The sequence below is a fragment of the Eleutherodactylus coqui genome, chromosome 9 (assembly GCF_035609145.1).
Source record: "Eleutherodactylus coqui strain aEleCoq1 chromosome 9, aEleCoq1.hap1, whole genome shotgun sequence".
NCBI lineage: Eukaryota > Metazoa > Chordata > Amphibia > Anura > Eleutherodactylidae > Eleutherodactylus > Eleutherodactylus coqui.
The window spans coordinates 39,321,751-39,334,039 of NC_089845.1; the positions used below are offsets into that span (position 1 = coordinate 39,321,751).

Here is a 12,289-nt window from a genome sequence, read left to right on the forward strand (position 1 = left end):
CACCGAGGGCCACATCAACCTTACGGATCCCTTCAAAGGGCCAACTGTAAGACTGTATAGTATTAGTGTCCTCCATAATGGCTGCAGTAGTGATAGAGACCCACATAGGGTATTAGTGTATCTTGACGCCACCAGGAAGTCCTTGTGGAGTCAAGAGTGACGGGGGTGATGCCCCTGAAGCTCATTGGCTGCACAGTGGTCTGGGCTTCAGGTCCTGCGAGGGCACTGAAGCCTTGTTTGCCTCAGTATACAGTGGCCCCCGATGCAGCGACGCATCCCCAGCTGGAAGCGTGTTCCTCCCCAGCGGCGTCACAGCAGCATGCGGCCCCCCACCTCACTGATTACATACTGAGATTCCGGACGCCAGCAGCTTACAAAAAAATTATTTGGCTACTTAATTTTTCAGTTTGAGCCAAGTGTCATGTAACTTTTTTCCCCCATTCAGTATGTGTGTATATATACAATATCACACGCCATGTTAAAGAAGTAGTGGGAAGCATTACACCTAGGAAGAATGACCGCTCTGAGGCGGCATCCGGTGGCTTTGGAGGGCTTTTGGTCTATAGTATAAGTACAGGGTCTCTATACTGATGATGGTCATCTGGTGGGTCCCATGGGTGCTCTGCTGTCATAGTAATAGTGGTCTTCCCTTCAACAAGGAGCATGATGGAGTTACCAGAAGGTGGCCTAGGAATTATCCGCTATCATCTGTATTGAGGAACATGTATATATATATAAATGCTTCCCTGTTACCAGATGTCGATGACCTTCCTGCAGTGTCGTTACTTGTCTTAGAAGTATATTAATGACCATTGATTTCTCTTTCTTCTCGCAGACTCTATAAAGAATGGACGCCCTCAGCGCAGCTAATGGAACCTTTGCTGTAAATCTGTTTAAAAAGATTACAGAAAGGGATAACAAATGCAACTTGTTCTACTCCCCAATAAGCATCTCCTGCGCTCTTGGAATGGTTTATCTAGGAGCTAAAGGAAATACCGCCGCTCAGATGGCAAAGGTGGGCATAAAAAAATTATGGCAACACTGACTGACTGTGACTGTATCTGTTTACGGACACTTAATTCTGACTCCCCTCTCCGGTGAGGTACAAATGAGGCTGGTTTTGCCTTTACTTGAAAAAAAAAAACTAATTAAATTAGCCCTTTTTAGACCGATTTTATCATTAAAAAAAAACGCTCAAATAAACACAAGTGAGCGATAATCTTTCACTTTTCGCTCGTCCATTTCGTACAGGCATAAAAACCATTGTTGGCTTGTTCAATTATCGTTTGGTGTAAATGCCGATCGTTCAATCACTTATACAGCGATTGTGAACAACTGAACGATTCTGATGTGAAGTCAATGATGTATCTGCCGGTGTAAACAGTCTGCATGGGTGGACTCGGAGTTCAACCTTCAGGTCGTGAGTGAGAGCTCAGGACTGCATAGTGCTGCCTTAGTACTCTGCGCCATCATTGACTCTCTGCTACTTATGTTTCCAGCAGCAGAAACACCATGATCACTACCTGCCCTCACCTGTAAGGATCTATAAAGGGATTGTCCGATCTTTTTCAGTATTTACCCCCACGTGGGCCCAGTTGTTTCCTATGTTGCCCCATACACACTGGTGCCAGGCTATCAGCTAGCTGTCCGTCCATGCATGTTTGTGTCAATAAGAACGGACAATGTCGTCAGGCCCTCCTCCCTTACCGATGCAATTGACGGTTCACCGTTCCCAACCATGGCCGGAAGCCGAATACTCTGAATTTAACGGTTTGTCACCAGAAGAGTGATTCAAGGGGAAGCAGGATCACATGACCGACTGCCCAAACTGGAAAAGCATTACCCTCTCAAACGGCAAGTTCTATGAGATTTTGTCTTTATGGGCAAGTGGGGGACAATGGGAGGAAGAAATTCTGCAACTGGAAAACTCCTTCAGCAGTGGAGACGGGTCTCATCTTCTGCTGCTCCTGGATCCTGTAGCGGCTGCTTCGTCTGCTGCCCTGATCGTTAAGCCTTTGGGGTAATACAACAGAAATATCATAGTGCCGTTAGTCTCATGCTATAAAAGGACAACTCCAGGCGAAACCAACAACACTGGTGATGCTTTCTTAAATCTGTTCTCCTGGATCCTCATGCTAGAATTGCTCTAAGAGCGGACATGGACGACACAAGGTTTGGTTAACTGGGAATGTGATCCCGGAGACGGACGGCAGTGTAACAGTTAGTAGCTTCCTTCATGACATACCGGTTACAATATATTTTACAAGATTACTTGACTCCATAAATTAACCAAAATGTGATTGTATTTATTTTTTTTTATAGGTTCTGCAGTTTGAAAAAGCAAAATATGTCCACGCAGAATTTCAGTCCCTGATCTCTGAGATTAACAAGCCAGGCACAGATTATCTTTTACGGACCGCTAACCGGCTGTATGGCGAGAAGTCATTTACATTCCTTGATGTAAGTAATTGTTCTCATGAACGTTGTACTAAGGCCCTTATACAGCGGCAGATAAACTGCCATCCCCCACAGTGTCCATCATTGTCAGGAGTCCATGTCTTCACAAGGGGGATGTGCTGCCGACAAAATAATAAAACATCTGATCAACAGTAAACAAACTCTCATTCATTGTTCAATCACTTGACACATTTGTCGGGAATGAGCGATCATTCAGAATGCTAATCTCCCCTTCTAAAACACCCTTAAAGGAAGTCTGCCAAGTTATTTTTTTTCCTATTAACACGCCGTATGCCAACTAGCGGTGGACTGTCCATTGGGCGGCCTAGTCTCTTGCTTTGCCTCTTCAACTTGAACACAACCCCTTCTTTGCTGACTGTCGCCTTCAGCTCTGCCCAAGGATGATGCCACGTGTTCCACCAAATGTGCCTGTAGCACACTGAGGGATCGGATATATGTGCGCCGGCATCTAACGCAGAAAGAACTTCGATGGCGATATTTCAAGATGGGAGCCTCCGATGAAACAAAGTTACCGCTGCACTGCTTGTTCAGGTGCACTTGCATAAATATATGGCATTATTGGGAGAAAAATAGCCTGCCAGACTTCTTTTAAGACTCATCAATTTTGATTATTTATATAATATTTTTTTTTTCCCTTTTGTGCAAAGTCCTTGTATGAGGAGAAACTCCCCTGCGTGTAATTTAGTAGCAGAAACCTCCCATATGAGTAGCGATGAGAACTTGTGGTGTGACGTCTTCCTCGTTTAGCTATGGCGTAGTCCATGGATCCTCTTAGTAAAAGTAACTAACAGACTGAAGTAGTTAAAATGCTTCTTGTGTTTTGCAGGAGTTCCTGGGATCGACTCTCAAACACTACCATGCAGACCTAAAGTCCGTGGACTTTTCTACAAAGCCAGAAGATTGCAGAAAGGAGATTAACAGCTGGGTGGAACAGAAGACAGAAGGTGCTGAGAATACTTTATACACCTGTCTTATTAGCTCCAACTAGAATGCTAAAGAGACACTCACAGTATTCTGACTATTATGTTGAGAATGCCTTCACTAGCATAGATGCTAGTATAGAGGTTTACGCTGGGGCTATATGGCAACTTTTGGCCACGATGAGTTGCTTTACCAAAAACTGCCATGTTGGCTCTGTGACCTCGCATTTAGATTGAAGCCTATAGGTTGCAACCACAGATCACAAAACCAACCTGTGCCGCCTGCAACTCGCACCAAAACCCAATTGTGATTCACTCTTCCACCGAACCCCGATCACAGCCAAAAATCTCGTTGCATCCCCAGCTTCACTTCATTGTTTTTGCTTTAAAGAGAAAGTGAACATTTTGTATACTTTATTTTTTTTTGTATAATGGGATGACTTTAACATATGCATGTGTTGTATGTGTGTAGTGCTTGTTTTATGTGTTTTTAAGAGGGAAAAAAAAAGCCAATTTACCATAGCGTCATCCTGACAGCACAAATTGAGGTTGCTCCTCCTAAGCTCGTTGGAACAGGAAGGAGAGTTCTTAAGGCCACCTCCCACCATCCATCTCCAGTGTTTCTTCCTGTCCCAACGGACACAGAGGGGAGTTCTCAGTGCCGGAGGATGGACAAAGTTTTTTACTCACCACAGGAGTCCAGGATCCGGCCAGCTCAGGAGAGCAGCAGCAGTGGAAAAACTGCAGGCGGTAAGGAGGCCGTGGGACCCATGGCAAATGCTTCTGCATCTAGCACTTAGGTCCTGGCGTTTAACGGTGGCCGGCTCCGAGTGGCGATGCCGTGCCGCACAGTCTGCGATGACTTAATTTGGCATTAGCACGCCAAATTCAAAGTAAGGCACTAGATTTGAATCCCTGAGAGCTTTTCCTATGCAATTCAAGCTCTGCATCTCCTCCTAATGCTATGGAACAGCATGGAGGTAGTAGGGGAAATCTACAAACTGTGAGTAGTTCACTGGAACAGAAGCTCATAGTATATGATTGGTATAATGGCAATGTTATATCATGTTATTACAGGATGAAACTCCATAGTCAAGGCTTGGGGAAGGCTAATCAGGGCAGAGCTAAGGAATCTTCAGCAAATAAGGACCCGTATATATGAGCACCCTGAGGGGATGTGGCACTATAACTTAAACTGGATTAAAACACATGTCTAGTAAACAGAAGATCTCAAGTTTGCTCAGCAGTTTTCTTGTTCTTTACACAAAAGGAAAAATATTATATACTATATAAAGATCCAGCTAGAAGAACTGATATCTGTGATACTAGAGTCACAGGTACAAGGACAAAACTTTAAATCTAACAGCTGAAGCAGAAAGGAGCAACTTTGTAAAGGGCTGGCTATCTTCCATAGAGTTTTAAAAACTTTGGAGTGAAGTGTCTAGAATTGATTTACAAGCGACCACCTTGTTCGAGCCCAGCTGAAAGACCCCATGAAATCATGTGAGACTGCATCTAATCTCCCAGAAACCATTATAGCAGCCACAACGTTGGCACGCCCAATGTGCATGTGGCCCACATAGCTAGGAAACCATCTGAAGCTGGCAGATGCCGCAGCACAGACGCACACTTTTAGCCAGGAAAAAAAAAACTACTTTTTTGGGAAAAATGCAGGCAATGGCAAACGGGTAGATGAACCTACCAAAAGATGGCTTGTGTAATGGTCTTTGTCCCTGAACGACCGTATCTCCGGGATCCAATATAGAATTTTTGCTTTTTTTTGTCCAGTAACGGTTATATTAAAATTAGACATATTCGATCTATTAACATCTCAATGGGGTTACGCCCAGATAGACCTCTTGCATCAAAGACAAATTCAAAATGCAGAAATTTTTTCCTTAAATCCCGCAGACAATCCTCTGGCACCGAATGCAGGGTCTGGAGGAAATTCCACAACTGGTGCAGAGCAGATGGTCCAGATCTCAGCAGCCTGGACCTTACGAGATTGTTTAGTGTTACAGCCTCTGTGAACCTCTCTTTGAGACCCATACATTCAGTATCGCTTAAAAACTATCCTTGCTGGTAGTTATTACAATCCCTGAGCGGATTGGTGAGATACGGGAATTATCCTGTAGAGTCCTACTTAAAGGTGCTTTACGATAGGATAGTCATGAGACTAGACTTATTTCTTTCTCCTAAAGTGGTATCAACGTTCCACATGAAACGGGGAATAATTCTGCCTTCCTTCTGACAGGGTTTTTAAAATGGCAAAGAACGGCACTTGTGCAGTTTAGACGTCAGGCGGGCAGTCCTGTCCTTTTACAGGTCTCGCAAACCTTTGAAAAAATCAGATAGCTTATTCCTTAAATGTCAGAATAAGGGAAAAACCAGCGTCTGAAGATACCGTCGCTGGATGGATTAAAGCATCAATTCAGGAAGCATATAAAGCCAGAGATCTGCCTCCCCGAGGGGTCGAGAATCCACTCTACAAGGGCTCTCGCTTCCCCATGGGCTGAAGGTGGTGAAGCTCTACAGAGCATTTGTAAAGCTGCAAGGTGGTGTAGCATCCACACATGTTCTAAGCATTATCGCTCCATACTGATAGGGAACTGGCCTTTGGACGGAAAGTCCTCCAGGCAGTAGATTCCCCCCCTCCCCAAATCTTGGTGATCTGGTATTCCCTCTATGTGCTGTCAGGATGGACACTATGGTAAAGCTGGAATTATTCTTACTGTTAATTCCTTTTCCATGAGTCCATCATGATAGCACATAGTTTTCCCGCCCTTGTAAAGTACTATATATTGTGCATGTAAACATAACCATGTTGGTTTCCTCAGCAGCAATGAAAGACTGGGCCACGTATCCGTTGTGGTGATTTGAAGTCACTGGAGATGAATGGTGGGAGGTGGCCTTAAGAACTCTCCTCTTCCTGTCCCAACGAGCTGGGGTAACCTCCGTGTGCGCTGTCATGATGGATTCGTGGAAAAAGAATTAACTTTTAAGAATAATTCCAGTTTTCCAAGCATACAATGGGGCAGATCTAATACCGTCTAATAGTCAGACAGTGCAAACTTTAGTCTTAAAATGTGCCAGATCTATCATAGCGGCTCCGCTGGATGATAAACTTGCTATACCTTTGGGCTGTCTAGTCTAACTTTATACCACCCATTAGTTGGCTTAGTTTACGCAAAAAGCTGGCACAATTTTTGGTGCACAATGTCACATTTAGGCCACACCCACTTTTCTATGAAGCCATGCCTCTTTGTCAGATGTGCCAAAAAAGTGTCAAAAAATGCCCCAAACTTTCTGGATAATATCCTCTGAATATATGAATGTCCTCCTTCAACCTTTATTTCAGGTAAAATCCTGGACCTGCTGCCCAGTGACAGTGTGGATTCCCTCACCAGATTGGTACTCATCAATGCAATTTACTTCAAAGGAAATTGGGCAAACAAGTTTAATAAAGAGCACACATGTGAGATGCCCTTCAGACTGAATAAGGTATGACTGAGTGTAGAATGTTGGATTTAAAAGGTTATTGCCAATCGATGAATTCCTATCCAGAGACCATCATGTGAAAAGAAGAATTTACTAAAGACCCTTTATCAAAAGCCCATTATCCATATATAATGTCCATGCAAGTTGTTGCAGCTCCTTGTTACGTGTCCTGTTCTCACTGCTCAATCCCTATAGTAAGTGGCCAGGTACCTGCGGGCTCGCTGATGCTGTGAACGATGCTGGAGCCAGCAGATTGTACACTGCTGGCTCCGGCATCGGTCACATCCTAAGTGATGGACCACCCGTGGCTTTGCGTGTTACCCTCCATCGGTACCCTGGCAAGCTGTATATCAGTAATAGGGAAGGGAGCGATGGTTTGTCCCACTGCTGTATTTTCAATTAGATATAATTCACAGGGCAATCTTAACATCCGAGTTTTAAACTTAGAAGACTCGAGTCATTAAAGTCTAGGGGGCTTATTTACTATTCAAAATGTGACTGTTTTCTGGCGCCAAATTACACCAGAAAGTTGTCAGCCATGCTTTTTCATCACATCTACTATGTTTTATAGAAACGTTTGTTTAGTTTATTATATTTTTTTTTCTGCTTTGTCTGATGAAAGGGTGTTCTTCCATAAAACAGGGCGTGGCCTAAATAGCATAAAAAATTGTAGCGACTTAATCCATGTAAATAGAAAAAAACCACAGAGTGTCTATTTTGATGCAATTTGCGAACCAGAATCGCCTATCCAAGTCAATGGGTGCGATCAATAGATTTTTTTTTGTTTTTTTTTTTTTGTTTCCATGAACCCATTGACTTCAATTGGAGCTGTAAATTATATAAATTGGGCCACCATCCTGAATGGAGCAGCCAGGCTCCTCTTCCTGTCCAGCCGCTTCTCAGATGCATCTGCTTTGTGCCAATCCCTGCCCTGGCTGCTTATCAAATACAGAATACAATTCAAAGTCACCACCTTCATCCATAATGCTCTCCACAGCAGCTTGCCGCTCTACATTGCCTCCCTCATCCCAACCCACTGCCCAGTCCGCACCCTCCGCTTCGCTAATGAAATCAGACTGGGTGGCACTTTAATTCCAACCTCTCATTCCTGCCTCCAAGACTTCTCCAGAGCAGCACCAGTCCTCTGGAATGCACTGCCCAAATCCCTGACTCTCACAATGTCAGGTGAGCTCTAAAAATGCACCTCTTCAAGGAGGCATACCATATCCCCTAAACCAAACCCCCTTGTACCCTGCCGGATATGATTCCTGACCTACTAAAAAATAAGTTGACTAAGTGAGTCTGCAGGGTGTGGTTCTGATCCTTTTTTGTGTGACCAGATTAAATAATTCATGCGTTGGCCTGTTTTGCAAGAAGCTGCTGCACTTAAGCTCATGTGATGGTGGCTATAAGGTACCTTTTACAGGAGCCAGCTGTCGATGCTATAAGTGCCCGGTAGCCGCCCCATTGACTCCTGTGCGTTACCTAGGAATGACAGCCGTTTTGTGAATGGAAGTGGAGCGACTGGGAATCGTTCCGGCCACCCGCCTCAAATTACAGTAAACAGGAGGCACTTGTTTTTTAGTTATGCTAAAAACCAGTCAACTCCAACAAGTAAACTATTTCTCGGTGCCCTATTTTCAGCAAGAAGTTGGGTGATCGCCCCATGTAAAGGTACCTAAGGGTAATAGATGTTTTAAAAGCTTTTTCAACAAACCCCTTGATAGTCTTGTAGTATTAATACATTTATTTGAATGCCGTAATGTCGTTGTCCAGCTTTAAACTATTGTTGGCCTACCCTCAGCATAGGGCATATAATAGTAGATTGATGGTGTTCTGCAGTCCGAGACACCCAGTGAACAGCTGGTTGCTCCACTGATGCACTACTTGATCACGGTGGCTTTCTGCCAGAAGTGGATAGTTGTGTCCGTCCCCCCCCCCCCCCCCCCCCCCCGCAGTGGCCTGACTTGGTATTACATGCAGTGTTCCCATTCACCTCAGTGGAACTTTGCTTGAAATGCCAAGCCGGTCCACTGCAACGGGATCGGAACGATCTGCTTCCAGCAGACATATGCAGCGGTCAGTAGCACAGCAGACCAATGAACAGCAATCCACAGGGGCCCCGGACTTTGGACCCCTGCAGATCTACTACTGATGGTCTAGCCTGAGGATGGACCGTCTATAGCAGACCTGGGCAAAGCACGGCCCGCGGGCCACATCCGGCCCGCTGAATAGCTCGGACCGGCCCGCAAAGAGTGTCCTGGTGACTCACCAATGAGTCCGGTGTCAGCAACGGGAAGCAGCGAAACTAAGGCTTCATGTCCACGGGGAAAATCGGGCCCGCTACGGATTCTACATGTAGAATCTGCAGCGGGTCCCTCCTGCCCCGCGGACATGAGCGCTGAAAATACAAATAAATGACAATAAACTCACCTCCCATCCGCTCCGTTTCTTCTCTTCGCGGCGGCGTCATCTTCTCTCTTCGCGGCCGGATCTTCATTCTTCGGCTCGGCGGATGTGCACGATGACGTCGGTGGCGTGCCCCGCGCATGCGCCGGACCGAAGCAAAAAGATCCGGCCGCGGCTGAGAGAGGATGGCGCGGCGCCGAAGAGAAGAACCGGAGCGGGTAAGTAAAATGTGATTTTTGTGTCCCGCGGATCCGGACGGCTTCCATAGGCTTCAATAGAAGCCCGCGGGAGCCGTCCCCGCGGGAGACCCGCATGAAAATGGAGCATGGTCCAGATTTTTTCATGCTCCATTTTTTTTAAAATCACTTTTATTAACGATCCGCGGGTATTTATCTACCCGCGGGTGGTCAATGCATCCCTATGGGGTGCGGATCCGCGGGCAGGAGAAGAGCTAAAATCCGCTGCGGATTTTAATTCTTCTTTTCCCCGTGGACATGAGCCCTAAGTGATGCCACTGTAACTTCTGAGTGGAGATGGGAGTGCTCCTTACCGCTCCCCTCTCCATTGGCAGACACGGGGGCCGCGCCGTAAAACGGGGTGAAACACCGGGTGTTCATCGCGCCGTATTACAGCGCCATTCATTTTCAATGGCGGCCGTATTCTGGCCGCAAATCGGGCGGCTGGAATACGGCCCCATTAAGGCAATGTGCATGGAGCCTTCGTATGTTGGTCTGGCCCTCTAAAACCATTCCAATTTCTCATGTGGCCCCATGGGAAAATTAATTGCCCACCCCTGGTCTATAGGATAAAGCTGGACAACCCCTTTTAATAGTATTTTGTTACATCCATCCGTTATTGTATAGACAATTATTTGAGTGCTAAACAAAATGTGTTCTCTTGTTCAGAATGAAACCAAACCAGTGCAGATGATGTACAAGAAGGCCAAATATCCAATGACTTATGTTGGGGAACTGTTCACCAAAGTTATTGAGCTACCATATGTTAATAATGAATTGAGTATGATCATAATGCTCCCTGATGATATTGCGGATGGAAGCACTGGACTGGAGAAGGTAAGATACCCTGTGCATTATATATCTGCTCTTCTGAGCTTTATGGTTCTATTGCTCCTGTACCGACGGCATTGGTGCGGCTGAGAGTTCAGGGTGAAGTTCTTCCTCTGCGGTTCTCGGCTGTAGGAGGTAATTAGAGGTTATTATATTGTAACTAACAACTATTCCTATTCATACTCTTATCTGGGGATAGTTTCCCCTTCTGCTAAGTTCTTTATTCACATTCTGATATTGGCTTCTTTCATCATCAGAACTTCCTGATATTTTTCTTACTAAGCAAATGGTAATTCTGGGCGCACCTAGCTATGGATATGTCTGTCCGGAAGTCACAAAGGGAGGGTCGTTCTCTGTGATCTTACTGGTGATATCAGCATACAGAGGAGCTCCTGCTAGAATTATTACTGTATCTGTATCCACAGGGGTTGTGTTTGCTGCATGTTATCTGATCAGACAGGGATATGGAGCTGGTTATGTTCACAGAGCCGGTCTGATATGGGATTGTAGAACGCCAGTTTTTAACGTGAAATTAACGATGGAAACGCTGAAATCCATACTGAATCAGAAAGTCTTAAGTTCCTCCCTATTCCTGGCTGGTCATAGTAACTGTAAGTCTGAAAAGAGATAAACGTCCGTCCAGTTCCACCCTGGCTGGGCTGAAATAGAGGAGTGAGTGCTGCTGGGTCCTATATCTGCACATCCAGTTCAGTCTAACCTCCTGCGTGTTGATTCAGAGGAAGGCAAATTGCCAAGTTTTCTATGGGATTTTGGAGTGAATGCAACTTGTCCATCTTTCATTCTAACTTTTATGCTGTTCGCTCCGCTCTGTGAGGTCTTGTTTCCAATAATATTATTTTGGCGAACCTGCCATTTATTTATTTCTTTCCCACTTTACATTGCAGGTGGATGAACAAAAAGCAGCAACTCTGACTTTTTTGTGGGGATTCTTTACATTGTTCACTGCGCAGGATAAATATATTTTTATAGTTCAAGTGATTTTAAAAACGTGGCAATACCTATTATGCATGGCATGCATCACAGATGGGGTCCTTGAACACCCCTTCCCCTTAACCACTTAAATGCCATACTTGCTATTAAGACAGCATATCCTCAGCTCTTCCCAATTTGCACCTGAGAATCTTGGGCGCAGCTCTCATACGGCTGTCTGAATGTGGCTTAAGGCTACAATCACTTTAACCCCTTAACGACCGAGCCATAGCCTTTTTACGTCCTCCCGAAGTGGGCTTTATTCTCTGAGGACGTAAAAACGTGTCCTGCAGAGAATAAAGCCACATGGGCTATGGACGTGACAGCTCCATGCTGTCGGTGTCCGCAGGTAGCTGACAGCATGGAGCTGTCATCCTGGGCTGTTCAGACCCCCCCCAGGCATTGCGATCGGCGCTATCCAATGGATAGCGCCGATCGCAAAAAAAGTAAATAAAACTGCAAAAAAGGTAACATATTCAGCTGCTCTGATGGATCGGATCCATCGGAGCAGCTGAAATTACTCACCGAGGTCCGCCGCACGACTCCCCGCTGTCCCGATGCTCCGGGCGCTGTAGCCGTCCTTCTGCGCATGCGCGCCAGGCGGCATTACGTCAGCTGCATGCGCAGAAGGCCCGGCGGCGCGGGAGACTTAAAATCTCCTGGCTCCCTGCTCCTGTAGGTAGCCGGGAGGCAGGAGATGTCAGCGGGGACCGCGGTGAGCGGTCCCCGGTACCGTGATCGTCGTTATCCAATGGATAACGACGATCGCGGAAAAGTGAAAAAAAAGTGTATAAAAAAATAATTAAAAAAAAAGAAAAGTTTCACCTCCCCTCATGGATCGGATCCATGAGGGGAGGTGAAAATACTCCTCAGGTCCGCCGATGTCGGGACCCCCCGCTGGCTTCTGCGATGTGCCGATGTGGCGCG

General features: G+C 45.7%; 1 protein-coding gene across 2 annotated transcripts in view; it reads left to right on the top strand.

Moving 5' to 3' along the window:
• LOC136579015 (serpin B6-like) overlaps nt 1-12,289 on the top strand; it is a 50,279-nt gene that overhangs the window by 20,872 nt on the left and 17,118 nt on the right. For both annotated transcript variants that reach the window (XM_066579260.1, XM_066579258.1), the window contains exons 2-6: nt 836-1,015; nt 2,323-2,460; nt 3,305-3,422; nt 6,757-6,899; nt 10,211-10,378. In XM_066579260.1, the coding sequence (XP_066435357.1) occupies nt 848-1,015; nt 2,323-2,460; nt 3,305-3,422; nt 6,757-6,899; nt 10,211-10,378 (735 nt within the window). In that variant the 5' untranslated portion in view covers nt 836-847. The remainder of the gene's footprint in view (nt 1-835; nt 1,016-2,322; nt 2,461-3,304; nt 3,423-6,756; nt 6,900-10,210; nt 10,379-12,289) is intronic.